Here is an 18,624-nt window from a genome sequence, read left to right on the forward strand (position 1 = left end):
CCGAGCACCAAACCATCATCTCCAACACCATTCACGACCTCATCACCTCAGGGGACCTCCCACCCACAGCCTCCAACCTCATTGTTCCCCAACCCCGCACAGCCCGTTTCTATCTCCTTCCCAAAATCCACAAACCTGCCTGCCCTGGTCGACCCATCGTCTCAGCCTGCTCCTGCCCCACCGAACTCATCTCCACCTATCTGGACTCCATTTTCTCCCCTTTGGTCCAGGAACTCCCCACCTACGTCCGTGACACCACCCACGCCCTCCACCTCCTCCAGGACTTCCAATTCCCTGGCCCCCAACACCTCATATTCACCATGGACGTCCAGTCCCTGTACACCTGCATTCCGCATGGAGATGGCCTCAAGGCCCTCCGCTTCTTCCTGTCCCGCAGGCCCGACCAGTCCCCCTCCACCGACACTCTCATCCGCCTAGCTGAACTCGTCCTCACACTCAACAACTTCTCTTTTGACTCCTCCCACTTCCTACAGACTAAGGGGGTGGCCATGGGCACCCGCATGGGCCCCAGCTATGCCTGCCTCTTTGTAGGTTACGTGGAACAGTCCCTCTTCCGCACCTACACAGGCCCCAAACCCCACCTCCTCCTCCGGTACATTGATGACTGTATCGGCGCCGCCTCTTGCTCCCCAGAGGAGCTCGAACAGTTCATCCACTTCACCAACAACTTCCACCCCAACCTTCAGTTCACCTGGGCCATCTCCAGCACATCCCTCACCTTCCTGGACCTCTCAGTCTCCATCTCAGGCAACCAGCTTGTAACTGATGTCCATTTCAAGCCCACCGACTCCCACAGCTACCTAGAATACACCTCCTCCCACCCACCCTCCTGCAAAAATTCCATCCCCTATTCCCAATTCCTCCGCCTCCGCCGCATCTGCTCCCACGACAAGACATTCCACTCCCGCACATCCCAGATGTCCAAGTTCTTTAAGGACCGCAACTTTCCCCCCACGGTGATCGAGAACGCCCTTGACCGCGTCTCCCGCATTTCCCGCGACACATCCCTCACACCCCGCCCCCGCCACAACCGCCCCAAGAGGATCCCCCTCGTTCTCACACACCACCCTACCAACCTCCGGATACAACGCATTATCCTCCGACACTTCCGCCATTTACAATCCGACCCCACCACCCAAGACATTTTTCCATCCCCTCCCCTGTCAGCTTTCCGGAGAGACCACTCTCTCCGTGACTCCCTTGTTCGCTCCACACTGCCCTCCAACCCCACCACACCCGGCACCTTCCCCTGCAACCGCAGGAAATGCTACACTTGTCCCCACACCTCCTCCCTCACCCCCATCCCAGGCCCCAAGATGACATTCCACATCAAGCAGAGGTTCACCTGCACATCTGCCAATGTGGTATACTGCATCCACTGTACCCGGTGTGGCTTCCTCTACATTGGGGAAACCAAGCGGAGGCTTGGGGACCGCTTTGCAGAACACCTCCGCTCAGTTCGCAAAAAACAACTGCACCTCCCAGTCGCAAACCATTTCCACTCCCCCTCCCATTCTCTTGATGACATGTCCATCATGGGCCTCCTGCACTGCCACAATGATGCCACCCGAAGGTTGCAGGAACAGCAACTCATATTCCGCCTGGGAACCCTGCAGCCATATGGTATCAATGTGGACTTCACCAGTTTCAAAATCTCCCCTTCCCCTACTGCATCCCTCAACCAGCCCAGTTCGTCCCCTCCCCCCACTGCACCACACAACCAGCCCAGCTCTTCCCCCCCACCCACTGCATCCCAAAACCAGTCCAACCTGTCTCTGCCTCCCTAACTGGTTCTTCCTCTCACCCATCCCTTCCTCCCACCCCAAGCCGCACCCCCCGCTACCTACTAACCTCATCCCACCTCCTTGACCTGTCCGTCTTCCCCGGACTGACCTATCCCCTCCCTACCTCCCCACCTACACTCTCTCCACCTATCTTCTTTACTCTCCATCTTCGGTCCGCCTCCCCCTCTCTCCCTATTTATTCCAGAACCCTCACCCCATCCCCCTCTCTGATGAAGGGTCTAGGCCCGAAACGTCAGCTTTTGTGCTCCTGAGATGCTGCTTGGCCTGCTGTGTTCGTCCAGCCTCACATTTTATTAGCTTGGAATCTCCAGCATCTGCAGTTCCCATTATCTCTTAAACATCATTGAAGTCGCTCTGGGTACATGGGTGTTAACTTTCTGCCAATCTGCCACTTGACACAGATTTAGCAAATGGTACAACAGTGTTGTGGTCTCTTTTCAATTTATTAAGGCTTCTGACTATTTATGTTTTCCATGTGGTCTATCTAACTTGAGGCCACAGATTATTGTACACACTCATGTCATGTGGTGCATTGCAAAAAGTCATATCTGCTGCCTATTGAGAGGAACGTAATCTCTGGAAAATGGGAACTGAAGCTAAATGTCTGGGATTAGGGAGATAATTAGCATTATTTTCCTCCCCTACATCTCTTAGTAAAGGTAAGTCAGTAACCTAGTGGCATTATTACTGGACTGTTAATCCAGAGACCCAGGCAATGTTCTGGGGACCTGGGTTCAAATCCTACCACAGGAGATGGCAGAATTTAAATTCAGTAACTGGAATTAAGAGTCTAATTATGATCATGAATCCATTGTTGATTGTCATAAAAACTCACCTGCTTCATTAATGCCCTTTAGGGAAGAAAACTGCCATTCTTACCTAGTCTGGACTAAATGTGACCCCTGACCTACAGAAATTTGGCTGACTCTTACATGCCCTCTGGGCAGTTAGGGATGGGCACTAAATTCTGGCCTCACCAATAACACACTCATTCCATGAATTTAAAAAAAGTTCCTTGCAAACAAATTTACCAACGATCCTCAGACAGTACCTTCCAAACCCATGACCGCTTCCATCTAAAAGGACAAGGACAGCAGATATATGGGAACACCACCACCTTCAAGTTACTCTCCAAGGTACTCACCATCCTGACTTGGAAATATATCACCCACCTTTCACTGTCAGTGGATCAAAACCCTGGAATTCCCTCCTTAATGGTGTTGTGGCTCAACCCACCACAGGTGGACTGCAGCGGTTCAAAAATGCAGCTCAGCATCACCTTCTCAAGGGCAGCTAGGGATGGGCAAGAAATGCTGGCCAACCAGCGATGCCCACATCCCAGAAATGAATTTTTTAAAAAAGTAGTCTGAGGTATCTAAGTACAACCCTCCATGTTACCCTGGATTTCTCCAAACTGATGATCTGACCAGGAAACTAAACAGGGAGCACACAACAAAGTACCTTTTAATATTTTAAAAGTAGAAACTGAGCATTTTCCCTTGAGGCTTTTAGCACCATGATTGGCTGCCAGTTCTGATTGCTAAACATATGTTAATGCAAAGTCATTTTCCTCAAATCTGATTCTCAGGCATATCTGCCTCATTTTCAGTACAGCCCTGGCTTCTTCCGCATCCTCATTAAAAGCATTGGGTCCCTCAGTAACTCCATCAGATTCCTTTCTTTTGGACACTGAGGGAGCAAAACTTCTTCCTGTTCAGGAATCTGGCAAGAAGATCCATAAAGCTCTGAACCCAATATGAGTGCAGTTGATGGTCCCTTGTACTTGAGGGAACAGCAATGGCTACAAAGCTGAAGTCTCAAGCACCTCGGCTCTCTGGTCCTGTGTGCACTGAACAAACTGTACTCTTTTCCTATACAGGGTATTGGTGAACCTGCAAATCCATCTGGCTCTCAATTTTGAGATGCCACACTACCCTGTTTCAGCTTGAAAGGAGCCAATGGTAGGGATATTCAGTGCAGCTATCATCTTCAATGCCACAGGCGTAGCACTGCTTTCCAAGCTTCCTGGTTGCAGAAGGTGATGGATAAAAATGCTTGCACTCCTAGCCATGTGAAGAAGTCTGCAGCACTCTGTTTTACTGATAGCAATACCTTCAGTATCTTTCTCTTGCTACACTGATCATTAGAACCGAAGGCTCTGGTTTCCCTCTTCAAATTCTGCTTGTTCATCCATAGCTGCAACCCCTGAGCCCCCTACCTCTGGTCCTCTTTGCACGAGACATTACTTCTGCTCCTCTTCAACCTCAACCTCAGCATTGCTCGTGCATCTACTGAGTTTGGTTGGTCAAGCATCTGATGTAGAACTATTGATATTTGATGAAGCATCAGGAACAAAAATGTTTGTACCCATTATAGACCTTGGAAATTACCGCTTTGGGCCTATGATCAGATTGCTCATGTGTTGGGTGAAGACCATCCACCGCCTCATGGTGGGGTGCATCCTCCACGAGATATGACTGGCTTGTCCCTTCCTCACTCTGATATTTGCAAGATGGTTGTACTCTTGATCGTTCTAATTGCTGTATCGCATGGAAATCGATCTGACCCTTGATGGCCCTCATTATTTCCTGCTATACAGCCATGCAACTTTGAAATCTGCACCTCACATAATAGTTTTACTCCATGAGGGTAAGAAGAGTCTGGGAATACTTCTGCCTGGCTGTATGTTGAATAACCCTGCTTCAGCTCCCATCACCACTGTTTATGAATCTTAGATGCCCAAAACTCTGAATTATTTGAATCTCAGGACATGGTTGCAATAATGCTGATAGCTGTTGGTGGAGCTTATTCACCTTTATTCTAGAGTAAGATAGTATAGTTCCCTTCTTGCTAAGCCCCTAAGCGAATGCTCGCTCAATCGTACTTTTCAATTTCTATTTTGATTCCCCCAGCTAAATAAGAACACATGCAGACAGGTCTTGGGTCTCCTTCCATTTGTGCAGCACGTTCTCATCAAGGGATTCTTTGGCAAGGCAATTTAGGAGAGACATGATAGTCATTAACTTTGCATTCAATTTGTTCATCCTCGATCCTCACTGCAATGTCACACTTCTCTGCCATCGTTGCAGACGGCCTTCTCCTTTCATCTGGAATCACCTCAGTCACACGGGGAGATTTACGGAGGGCAATCAGCCATTTTATTATTACTCTTTGATATCCATGATCTGCCCCCACCCATTCCTTTTCCATTTAGAGCCTCATGCCCAGCCTTAGCTCAACATTGCTCCTTGTTCAATTCGTCTGCTCTTTCTACCTCCTGGCACACATAATTACCTCATTCTGCTTCGACCCTAAATATGCAGCACACACCTTCCTTGTTCCCCATGTCCCTTCCAAGATTCATTCCCTGCCCTTTCTTTCAACTTAACTGATCTCTGTCTGAAACGTTTCAGTGGAACCCCTCTCGCCTGGCTGAGTTAGGTTTTGCCATGTCATTTAATGTGGTTTCCTCCTTGGACAGGCTTGATAACTCCGTCAGGCTTCACCCTTTACTAGTGTTTAATATCAACAAGCAAAACAGCTTATGACCAATGCTTCTCATGAGCTGATTGACCTGATCAGGCTTCATCCATTACACTGTGAAGTATTTTCTTGGTTATTAACGAACAAAGGTACTCAGTAAGTTTATACACGACACAGTTTAGAGGAAGACACTCCCTCCGCCCCTCCCCAGCCAATTATATTGCTGATACATGTAGATGTACAGGTGAAAATATGTTTCCCGCTTTACTGCCTCAAGATTGCACCAGTAAACTTAAAAGTTTTTTGAGAAGATTATTAGCTCGAGTGGATAGAGTGGGTAGTTTGGGAAATACTTAGTGGACAACACTACCCACTCTATCCATTCATCAAGGACACCATAAACATCGATCTAGCCAAAGAAACAATAGTCACACTGCTAGACAAATCAAGCAGACAACCCAGAACACCAACAGCATCAATAAGGACATCACCATGAAACAATTAGATTTGTGCCTCACAACCCACTTCACCTTCAATGACAACTTATACAAACAAATTAACAGAATACCAATGGGATCGCTAATATCAGGACTGATTGCAGAAACAGTAATGCAAATGTTAGAATGGTTAGCACTCCCCCCCCCCCATACAACCCACACTTTGGGTCCAAGATGTAGATGACACCTTTGTGATTATTAAATGCACTAAACTGGAAGAAACCCATTGGCACCTAAACAACATCCTCGCCGGGACGAAAATCATGAAAGAAGAAGAGAACGACAACCAACTACCCTTGCTGGACATCATGGTAGAACACACAAACACCGGGGAACTCCAGACTAGCGCATATGGAAGGACCACACATATGGACCAGATACTCAATTACACTAGCAACCATCCCAATGCCCATAAACAGAACTGCGTCAGGACGCTATTTACATGAGCCACAACACATTGCAGCAACCCGGAACTATATAAAGCAGAACGGGAACACTTATACAGAGTCCTCAAAAGAAATGGATACCTGAAAAGCACAATCCGCTGTTACCTCCGAAACAGACCACAACAGGAAGACACAACAGAACCAAAATCACTAATCACCCTATAGTAAATTAAAGACATTTCAGAGATGACCACAAGACTACTCAGGTCCCTAGTTACAAGGGTAGCCCACAACAACCACCCTACAACAGCGACTGACAAAGGTAAAGGATCCCATACCCAAAACTGGGGTAATATACAAAATACTATGCAAGGACTGTGAGAAACACTACATAGGCCAAACTGGAAGAAAATGGACTATTATGATACATGAACTCCAACCAGCCATCGAGACATGACCAATTCTCACTTGTCTCCCATGGACAACGAGGGACGCGAATTTGACTGAGACAGCGCATCAATAATCACACAGGCCAAACAGAGACATGCCAGGGAATTCCTGGAGACCTGGTATTCCAACCAGAACGCCATCAACAAACATATCAAATTCGACCCTGTGAACAAACCACTGAGAAACAAAACCAGAAGTAACACCAACCAGCCCATCAAACCATAAATAACAAGCAGGACAGAACACCAACACTTCACAGGAGGCACACTGATGATGTTACGTAGCAGGGTGACGAAACGTTTGCAGCCAAACCCACCAGCTCGGCAAGCATGACTATAACCTCAGTAAACTTAATATCTTGGGCAGTAAACTTCAGTCCAGTAGGCAGTGGTGCTAATGAGTACAAAACAGACTTCGACCTGCTTGACAAATTCTGAGATTGTCATAGCTGTTGGGAAATTGATTTCGTTTTTTCACCTCTCATCCAATAAATTCCCAGTTCAATCTTTAAAAGCTTCGGATGGATCAGGATGATTCCACACTGTGTCTCTAAGAATTTGTTTCCTGGAGGAACATTCTCATCACAATTGGTTCCAATTTCTTTGACAATAAAAAACAATGTAACCGTTGCAAAGGAAGATCTCTGATGAAGATTGATATTGTTTGGAAGTGTTAGATTCTAGGATAGAAATAAATGTGTTTTTTGGTGGGAGCTATTCTTTTTTGAGATGAGGGCATCACTGGCTAGGCCAACATTTATTTCCCCTCCCTAATTGCCTAGAGGATCAGTGAATCAGGTGTGTTTCCCAATAATTGTTTCATGGTCATCATGAGACTCTTGGTTCCAGATTTTTATTGAGTTCAAATTGCACCATCTGCTGCAGTGGTGTTCTAACCTGGGTCCCCAGCACATTACTTGGATCTCTGGATTGATGGTCGATGATGATACCACCAGGCCATCACCTCCCCTTAAAGGTTTTAGTTCTGTAAAGGTGATTTTTAAAAAAATGCTCAGGGAAGTCATTTTTAACACTGAATTCAAGACCACATTTCCAAGAAAGTCTTTTAAGTCATATGCTAAGTAAACTACCTGTGTAGATAATTATTGAAGTGTTTGAAAAGTTTTTACAAACTTTAGGAAGAAAGGCCATAGGCCACGAACAGGTTCAGTTCAGGAGAAGAAAAGATCTGTACTAGCAGACGGACAATTGAGGTTTGGCAATCTCAAGCCCTCGGTGTGGAAGAAGTGTAAGGCTGTTTTAATAGTCCAATTAGACAGGCTGGAAAATGCCCTGAGCTTTTTCTAGAATCAAGCAGAAAAGCCATTCTGGGAAAGATATACAGAAACACATTTAGTGAATATGCAGAATGTCATTGAACAGAAACACTTGTGACCTTGTTAGTTGTACAAGAAATTTTAAAGTGAATATAGATGGGCATATTCGCAGGAATATATTTAGTGACTGACCACTATCATAATCATATTGCAAAATTGAAGCCAATTTTCACTCTAGAATCTGATTTGTCCAGTATTACCATCAGCTTGGATTATAAGAGGTCATTTTAGCAGTTTCTAGCATGAAGTGCCTTTGTTACCAATAAGATTAATAGAATTGAGATTTTTCATTTTAAAGATGCATACACATGAGAATGATCTGATTGTGTTTGAGGTGACATATTTTCCAATTCCATGGGTTGGGGAGGACCAAGGATCATAAACTATAGCTGTGCAAATCCAGATCAAGGTTAGATGTCAAAAGATGGTTCCTGTCCCTCTGTTGAGAGGGTACCTCTGACAGGTTGCTATTCTTTGCAGTGTGTGCTGATTCACTGATTTATTTTTGCACAAGGTCTGGACCTCTGAATGAATATCACTGACATTGCCTCCTTTGAAAAAGGCATGTTAATTTACATGCTGACTCTGGAGTCAGAGATGACACAGTGTGGAGCTGGAGGAACACAATAGGCCAGATATTCTGAAGAAGGGTCCCGACCCAAAAAGTCAGCTTTCCTGCACCTCTGATGCTGCCTGGCCTGCTGTGTTCCTCCAGCTCCATGCCATTTTATCAGATACTTCACTGAATTTATTTTCGAGGCTAGTTTCAATCATTTAGCTGAGGCTGAGAGGACTTTCGCAGATTATGTACCTGTCCAATTAAATTTCATTGATTTTTCTGGTTTTACTCCTCACCCAAGAGGTCACATGATTTTGGGTGATGTGGAAAATATAAATGTATAACAAAAAAGGTCACAATTATTTTTGACAGGCTGGATGGATTACAGGGTCTTCCCCTGTTATTGTTTGTCTGTATGTATCTGAGGAGTTATCTGTGATGTCAGCTATATGGGGGTCCTGAAGGGATGTTTAGCAGGAATAAGGTCAAATAACAAGGAGGAGGGTCTCAAAAGATGAGGTAGCAAAGAGAATGAGGGGAAATAGAAATTAAACCAAAAAAACATACATTTAGGGTGGACCACTGGAGGGATGTTTGAGTTAGTGGACAAGGGAAAAAGAGAGAAAAAGTGCATACAGACAGCTGAAAAAATTGTACTCAATCTTATTAACAGAAAAGTCCATGAACTCTTTGCATTTATTGAGTTGGAAGGTTCTGGGAAGGGTCTCTGGAAACAGTTAGTCAAGAAGCCAGTACATCCTGTTTGCATTCCAGCATGATTCTGAAGTAGTGAGCAGGTCCAACTGGCTTTGGAATGTGGCCTCACCAGATTTGATGATAAACAACTGACTACAGTAGTCATATCGTCATATATGTTCAAGTCTGGGTCTTTTGGAATTAAAGAATCAAAGATAGGAGCCATACCAGGGTTAACAACAGTGAGAGAGAAAGAGAAAGAATCCTCATCTTCAAAGATGTTGAAGCCAGAGATTAGATCCTGAATGAATATTGCCACCATTCTGCTCAGAGCAGGATGGAAACCAGCAGAACCAAATGTGAACTAGCTCAGCTTAGGATACAACATTTACAGCAGAGGCAAAAAGCAGAGAAAGCAGCAATTGGCCACATCCTAGAATTAAGACTCAATAGAGTTCATGGAAAACATTGATGATATTTGAGGTCCAGAAGTAGCAGAGATGGGACTGAGGTACATAAGAAAGTAGATTTCTTTCCAGGATCCACAATGCAGCAAAATAAAGGACTTGTGCATTTTAATCCTGAGATCAGTACTTTCTAAATTTTATCTTAATATGACCTCATATCAAGGCTTGGAAATTTGTCGTGACCCTCGGTAAGAATTGTAAAGTTGGAGTAGGGGGTTTGTGAGAGCAGGGGGCCTTTTAGAGCAGACATGTTGCTGTTATAACCTATTGGAGATCCATGGCAGCCATTACTGCTTCCAATCTCGGGTCTCCAAAAGTTCAGTTTGCAATTTCCACTGGGAATGATAGCTTTACCCTACATGCTTCTGTTCTACTACATCCACCAACATCTTTCCATTGAACATGTATTCAAAAACCTCAGTTTCTTCCTTAAATTCAATGTCCAAAATTGTTCCACATTTAATTGTGTCTTCAGGTTGTATGTCCCACACCATAATTTATCTGTATCTCCCTGAAATCATTTACAGACTTCTTTACCATTCACCAAGTCACTTACATTGTCACAAAATTATGCTCCAAATGGCCAAATCTGCATCAGCAGTCTAAGTATCAAAAACTACATTAGGTTCAGTATTGATCCCTAAGATACAGCTCTTCCAACACGTCAGAAAAGAGGAATGTAGATGTAGTTTGTTCAAAACATTTTTGTAGCCAAGACCTGTGCTACATATCTCCACTGAATGGAGCATTAAATGTATGAGAAAAAAAACGAATCCATAGTGTCAGTGATTGGTACAAGTTTCACTTTATTTTAATCAATCTCTTCAGACATGTTATACCATGCTGCTGGGGCAGTTAGGGCTTGAACCTAGACCTTCTGGCCTAGAAGTAGGGACACTACCCCGTGCCATTTGACCGCATTGGTACCAGTTTTATGATCATGTTGAACTTTATAATTTGCCTTGCTCTGTTGGAAATGAGTGTTATGCTCTATTAGAATCACAATTTCATAATTATATTGGAGCAATTAGAATAGGCATTTATTATAGCAACCCACAATTAAAATATGTTATTTTCTTACGTAGATCATAACATTTTATTTCTGGTTATTGATTCTCCTCAATGTGAGTAATGCTTTACATTTTTCTTGATAGTGAAGTGAATTAACACACTTCCCTTGCATTTTGGTTGCTTCCATTTCCATGGATACTAGTCTAAGGCATGAAGAAAATTGCTGTACCAATTTTCTAACGTACATTATATCTGCTATTTATAAGCTGGAAAACAGAATCAATTCTATCTGTAACATATCTATGTAATGTGTTTGTAAAATATATAGACATGTCAATTATAATATATTTTTGTTTGGTTTGAATTTAAGTACATTTTGTGGATTTTTAACTAAAGGCCACAAAACACTGCTGCAAGTTTATTTCAAAAGTAATTGCTGTACAATATGATCATGTGAAAAAGTATTTAGTGTGGTACATTCGTCAACAAAGAGTTTAAGTTAAGCAGATCTGTGAAGATATATTTTGTTTACAAGGGGGTGATCATTCTCATCTTTTGTCTTGTGGCTATGTGCGTTGGCTGCTGATTTAAAAATTGATTTCATGTTAAAAGTCATTGAATTTGTATTTTATGATGCAGTGTTTATGGTACAGGTGGTTGATATCAACAATGAAGACAATAGTTTGGGAAACTGTGCTGTTATATTTTGTAAGTTAGTGATAGCCTATATTATGTTTTGTTCTGTATAGAAACCAGAAAACAATAGCTTTAAATAATAATGCAGAAAATCTGTTTTTTTAAATTACTTGTGGTATTCTGCCATAGATTTGATTAATCATTCAAATAGCTTATCCCAAGTCTTGGTGAGGCAGCTGCTTTTAATTTGAAAAGAGATTTGCATTTTGTTTCAAAGGAAGAGCATTCCCTAGGGCAACTGTATCGCAGTGCTGATTTGCTGCAGTGGAGACTGCAGCGTTTACATATTGCCCTCCCCTATCCCTGCTCTGCTTACACCAGTCTCCTGCCAGTACGCACTTCACCCTATAAATGCATTGGAATGCCTAACTAAAAAATCTGGTGGTAGAAATATCTGAGATTTTTGATGTCCCAAGATGCAGACCAGTGCAGATTCAGCGAAGATGGAATGCCTGTGGAGTTGCTGGAAGAACCATGGTACTTAATTGTCTTACATGTTTTGAAAGAACTGGATCAGGGAGGGTTGTTTCTGTACTGAGATGCATCTAAATATGCTTTGTTCACCTGTGGGCCTTTCATTTGCTTCTTACTGCAGCAAAGCTATAGTTTGTTGTGCAGTGTGCTGCTGTTGGTAGGTGTGGCGCAGATTATGTTTTCAAAAAAACATTTTGCTGAAAGAAAGTATGAATAATATTTTGTAATACTGTGTTCTTGATTGTGTTGCTATCCTCGCAGGCAGATTTATTTGGAATTTCATATTTTTGTTACGGTTAGGTAAAAATATCAAAGCAAAATAAATCGTATTATGATTATTCTAGAATAAGTGCATGTTATTTGTGTTTGTTTGGTATTGTCAGTTTTATTTTGAGCAGAATTTAACAGTATAGCTGTAGAGAATTATTTTACAATTGGACACACCCATGGAGGGGTGGCGAAGTCGTGTTTTTCTCATCAGCCTGTCATCTGTAAACATCAAAATCACTCTTTCATCCTTAGTTGTATTCAGAATTAGCAGATTTAAATACACTCTTTTGTTACTTTTTTGTCAGATATTTATATGTTGTGGATTCTATTTGAAGTCAACAAAGTAAATCTCTCGTTATGATGGATACTGTGCCACGGCTTACAGTAAAATAATACGTACCAGGATAGGTGACAGCATCCTTTTGTACAAATGTTTCAAAAGCATCTAGATCAGCACTGGGTGTGGCCATCTGCCTCCACTGCAGCGAACATAGGACTTTTTCAGCCATTTTTTTTTCCCTTTCAGCATCATTCTGAATTCTGTCTAGACATTTTAGAAGCTGAGGTGGTCACTGATGAAGAAATCTAACTAGGTTCGGAAAGGAATTCCTGTCTGAAGCTGCCATAATTGGGATAGTACAGTTGTTCACTATATCCCATTTGAATAAATTTTGTACAAGTTTGTAATTTTATATTCTAAAGCCTTCGAGCATGTTCCATTTTTAACCACCTGACATGATCACACTTTTTCCATACATGATAAGTCTGTGGAATATTGTTCCCATTGATATATGATCCAGAGATGTCACATATAGTTGCTCTTCCCATTAATGAATGGAAATAAATTAATGATTCTTCAATTTTGTAATATTAGGATGGTTTATTCTCATGAATCAAACTGCCCACAGCTGATTATTTCAACAGTCACATGCATAAAACATATTCTACTCTCCAATAGTAAATATATTGTTTCCAAGTGACAGTGATTAATAATCTGTATTAATAAATATAGTGTTACTCCTATGTTCTGAAAACGTTGCTCCTTTTACATTCTACAAAATATCCTTATTTTGTTCAGTAAAATGTTATTTATCAACAATCCTGGGAATGTCTTTTGTGAAAACAGAAAATTAAAACTCATTTAATGTGTAGAGTTACTACCCTGAATGATTAAGTGGGAAAATCTGTCAAGTCATCAGCTTAGCAATTTGCACTGCCAGGTATACTATCAAAAGAATATTTGTTGATTGGAGGTGCAGTGTAAGGCTTAACAAGCTGGAGAAATGTTAACATCATGTAATATCATGTTTTGGAAACATGGCTGCCGCTCGTTCTGCAAAAAAAGGTCTTCATATTAACCATGCGCCTAATTCTGAGCATGCTATTCAGAAAGGATGTCAGTGCCTTGAAGCAAAGAATAACCACAATGGTACCAGGGATGCAGGATTTTAGTTATTGTTTTAGAGAAACTAGGATTGCTCTCCTTGGAGCAAACAGGCTGGGAGGAGATTTAATAGATATACTCAATTATGAGTAGTTTTGATGAAATGGATATGGAGAATCTGTTTCTACTGCAGGACAGCCAGAAATCAGGAGGACATAGATTTTAATTTAGTGGGAAAAATAGAGGAATGGGACTAATTGGATAGTATATTGTGCTGACATAGATACAGTGGGCCAAATGGCCTCCTGTGCTATAAGGCACTATGATATACTTTGATATGGAAACAATTTAAATTGTCACATTAATCATAAACATGCTGAGAATGTGTTGTGGACTGATCAAGGATAGCTGCTATTCTATTGAATGTAAAGGTTGGTATTTTGATATCTATTGGACGATGAGCGAGACAAAAATGTGTTTGCTTTCTGTTTGCAGCTCTTCTGCCCAGCTGAAATTAAGCCCAATGTATTTTATACCACTTTTAAATCAAAGCATCTAATGTCTCAACAGGCAAATATCACTAGTTTAAGGAGGAGTTGAGGACATCCAGGTCACCAGTAGGACATTGTCATTCCAGGAGAAATAAACATTGATGTACACATCTAACTAGCACCAAAAATGTTTGAATTCAACTACTTGTGATCGATGGCAATGTTCGATCTGTGCCAGGAATAGAGAATGCATTGAATTGAAAAATGTGTTCAACAAGTTGACATTGTATTTTAATTTTTTTTAAGATAAAACCTTATAATAACACCAAGTATATATACAAGTTACAATAACAATACAATATTTAATGGTAAAACTTTGGCCACAGTAGCCTGAAAAAATAAGATTTAAAATTTATTTCTCTCCTCCTGGGTGATACAAGTTACATTGTTGAGTACTTTATGGATGGGGGAGGGGGTGTTGGGAGTTGGTAGGTTGTGTTGCTGCTTGTTCATTACTTTTAAGGAAGTACATAATGTCAATTTTTTTTCTTGTTGCTGGTAAGGAGATAACTATTAAGTGCATTTTGGGCATTTAAACCTCAGCAACATAATATTGTGGCAATACAGGGTGTAGTATAGTGGGAGTGGTGCTTTGAGTGTATTATGGTAATATGGTAGTAAATTGTAATTTGACAAGGGCGGTTTTCTCATTAGTCAAGCAAAGTCTGTATTCACTGTTTCATAACCCAGCAGGAAGTAGAAAGACTGACTCTTTGTTTAGGGCTCCATTCAGCTGTATGATTCCACTATGACAGCGTTTGGTTAGTAATACGTTTGTTTCACCTTTACAGGAAAGAAAGTGAAACACTGAATTGTCTGTTTCTTTGTTTTTGTATTTGACATGTTAAAATGTTGTGGATTGTCTGGATGTACTTAGTTAATTACAATGTAGTGCAAGTGACTGTAAATGGTTGCTGTCTTGGGTGCTGGAATCACAGTGGAATGGGTTTAAGAAAACAAACCCTGAATGTGCATTAAGCAGACACTGTCATTGTTTCTTGATGGGGTGAGAGAACATTTTTAAAGTTTGATTTGTACCTCAATTTTGAATGAGGGAAGTATTGATTTAATAATAGGAAGGGATTCACATCTTGACCTTGGGGAAAGAAACACAATACCCTTGCGTTGTAATTTGATGCAAAGAAGACAGCTGAACCAGAGTTTAGCATGCAAGAAACCTGTCACATTTTCAAATGTGACTGGTTCATATTACTAATTTTAGAACTTGGATCAGTGGGATAGGCCAAGATTCCTTCCAAGGTTCTGCTTTGGGCACTTATCACGAAAGAAGGGCTAAAATTCAGATTTTCTGAAATACCTTGCAAACTGGGATTAACATCTTTACCTTTTCAAATTGCATTTTTTTAACATCGTTTCTCTTGCTTTCTTTGGGACTGACTTTAAAGCTTTAAACGCATGGATTTTTTAAAAAAAAGCATATGGAAAATTATTAGAAGCCAGGCACTGGCATGTTTAAAATGACCTGTACTGGCTGCATTAGAGTGAAACAGGTAAACTCACCTCCTTCCTTATAAGACATGGGCCTGGTACCTCCACTGACCACAGATTGAGCTCTAGAACTCGCTCCATTAGAAGTTGTAGATGCAAGGCATTAATTCATTGTCTCCTGACATTCTGTCATCAATGTTGCTGTAACAGCATTGAAATGGCTTTCAAGCCATTTCCTCCTTCCTCCTCTTGCACAAACTGCTCACCAGTCTTCGTTCTATTAATTTGGTTGTGCAGCTTTTATTCTTTATTACTTTTGAGAGCTTGACTTGGAAGCTACAAGATGGGATGCGTTGCAAAATGTTATTAGTAGCATGCAGTTGCTGTTAAAAGAAAATTTATCTTTCCATGCTCTTAATCCTTCTTTTCATGACATTAAAGCTGAAGCGGCAACTGAAAAATAACTTAATTTTATATGGAAGTAGGAACGAAAAACAGCTATTCCTGAATTTCCTTATCTAATATCTCATTCATAGTATAACTGTAGCAATTGAAGTTGTAGGCCATCAACAGGTTTTCAAGGGGAACCTATTGACAATGAATGACAATCCTATTGGAAACACTCATGTCTCAAAAATGAATTAACTAAGTTAACTGAGACAAGTTTGATAACATGCGAAAATGGGTTCAGCTAATGTAACCTTAGCCCATTGATTGCAATGCAGGTCTATCTGCATGCTGTCTACTCACTTGCATAATTTCAGCACCTAGCCAGCATTAAGCAAGTTGATTATGGTTGGACACAGTGATATGTAAGAACCCAGAAGGGTTGAAGCTGAGAAATCCCTTAAACAGCATCCAGTATAAGGATGTTGTATGGATTCAGTGGGAGAGCAGCTCAGGATTTCAAAGGAGTAAGTCCTACCATTTGGATCTTCCACTTAGACATTGTTGCAGAAGCTACTATGCCAATACATAATTGCTAATAAACTACATTCTGCTTGGGACAAGAACCTCTTGTTAGATTAGCATATGGTTTTCTTCTACCACACTAGGCCAAGCAGGCCTTTCAGGAAAGAAGATCGTGGCAGCACATCCATCAGGTAGCTCATGCAACTTGATTAATAGTGTCAAGGAACCAGTACTGCGAGTGGCTCACATTACTTAAAGTGAATCTGCTACTGGATGCTGTTTAAGGGATGCGATTAGACATGAGTTACGAAGCATGGACTGGGAGCAATTGTTCCATGGTAAAGGCACTATAGACATGTGGAGACTGTTTAAGGAACAGTTGTTGCGAGTGATGAATAAATATGTCCCTCTGAGACAGGCAAGAAGGGGTAAGATAAAGGAACCTTGGATGACGAGAGCGGTGGAGCTTCTTGTCGAAAGGAAGAAGGTAGCTTACATAAGGTGGAGGAAGCTAGGGTCAAGCTCAGCTCTAGAGGATTACAGGCAGGCGAAGAAGGAGCTCAAAAATGGTCTGAGGAGAGCCAGGAGGGGGCACGAGAAAGGCTTGGCAGAACGGATTAGGGAGAACACAAAGGCATTTTACACTTAGGTGAGGAATAAGAGAATGGTCAAAGAAAGAGAAGGGCTGATCAGGGATAGCATAGGGAACTTGTGTGTGGAGTATGAGGAGGTAGGGGAAGCCCTAAATGAGTTTTTTGCTTCTGTCTTTACGAAAGAAACGAACTTTGTAGTGAATGAAACCTTTGAAGAGCAGGTGTGCATGCTAGAATGGATAGAGATAGAGGAAGCTGATGTGCTGAAAATTTTGTCAAACATTAAGATTGACAAGTTGCCAGGCCCGGACCAGATTTGTCTTCGGCTGCTTTGGGAAATGAGAAATGCAATTGCTTCGCCACTTGCGAAGATCTTTGCATCCTTGCTCTCCACTGGAGTCGTACCTGAGGACTGGAGAGAGGCAAATGTAATTCCTCTCTTCAAGAAAGGAAATAGGGAAATCCCCGGCAATTACAGACCAGTAAGTCTCACATCTGTCGTCTGCAAGGTGTTAGAAAGGATTCTGAGGGATAGGATTTATGACCATCTGGAAGAGCATGGCTTGATTAAATGCAGTGAACACGGCTTTGTGAGGGGCAGGTCATGCCTTACAAACCTTATTGAGTTCTTTGAGGATGTGACTAGAAAAGTTGATGAGGGTCGAGCTGTGGATGTGGTGTATATGAACTTCAGCAAGGCATTTGATAAGGTTCCCTATGGTAGGCTCATTCAGAAGGTCAGGAGGAATGGGATACAGGGGAACTTAGCTGTCTGGATACAGAATTGGCTGGCCAACAGAAGACAGCGAGTGGTAGTAGAAGGAAAATATTCTGCCTGGAAGTCAGTGGTGAGTGGTGTTCCACAGGGCTCTGTCCTTGGGCCTCTACTGTTTGTAATTTTTATTAATGACTTGGATGAGGGGATTGAAGGATGGGTCAACAAGTTTACAGACAACACGAAGGTTGGAGGTGTCGTTGACAGTATAGAGGGCAGTTGTAGGCTGCAGCGGGACATTGACAGGATGCAGAGATGGGCTGAGAGGTGGCAGATGGAGTTCAACCTGGATAAATGCGAGGTGATGCATTTTGGAAGGTCGAATTTGAAAGCTGAGTACAGTATTAAGGATAGGATTCGTGGCAGTGTGGAGGAACAGAGGGATCTTGGTGTGCAGATACATAGATCCCTTAAAATGGCCACCCAAGTGGACAGGGTTGTTAAGAAAGCCTACGGTGTTTTGGCTTTCATTAGCAGGGGGATTAAGTTTAAGAGTCGTGAGATCTTGTTGCAGCTCTATAGAACTTTGGTTAGACCGCATTTGGAATACTGCGACCAGTTCTGGTTGCCCTATTATAGGAAAGATGTGGATGCTTTGGAGAGGGTTCAGAGGAGGTTTACCAGGATGCTGCCTGGACTGGAGGGCTTAACTTATGAAGAGAGGTTGACTGAGCTCGGACTTTTTTCATTGGAGAAAAGGAGGAGGAGAGGGGACCTAATTGACGTATACAAGATAATGAGAGGCATAGATAGAATTGATAGCCAGAGACTATTTCCCAGGGCAGAAATGGCTAACACGAGGGGTCATA

At 42.1% G+C, this 18,624-nt stretch overlaps 1 protein-coding gene across 7 annotated transcripts in view; it reads left to right on the plus strand.

The window, feature by feature from the left end:
* The window catches only part of rtn1a (reticulon 1a), a 192,608-nt gene that overhangs the window by 137,608 nt on the left and 36,376 nt on the right, over positions 1 to 18,624 (plus strand). The window contains exon 1 of one of the 7 annotated variants that reach the window (XM_048538016.2): positions 11,665 to 11,884. The exons of the other annotated variants lie outside the window; for them this stretch is intronic. Within the exon in view, the coding sequence (XP_048393973.1) occupies positions 11,824 to 11,884 (61 nt within the window). The 5' untranslated portion in view covers positions 11,665 to 11,823. Of the gene's footprint in view, positions 1 to 11,664; positions 11,885 to 18,624 lie in introns of those variants that run through there. 7 annotated transcript variants of the gene reach the window in all.

This window comes from Stegostoma tigrinum, chromosome 10, assembly GCF_030684315.1.
Source record: "Stegostoma tigrinum isolate sSteTig4 chromosome 10, sSteTig4.hap1, whole genome shotgun sequence".
Lineage (NCBI taxonomy): Eukaryota > Metazoa > Chordata > Chondrichthyes > Orectolobiformes > Stegostomatidae > Stegostoma > Stegostoma tigrinum.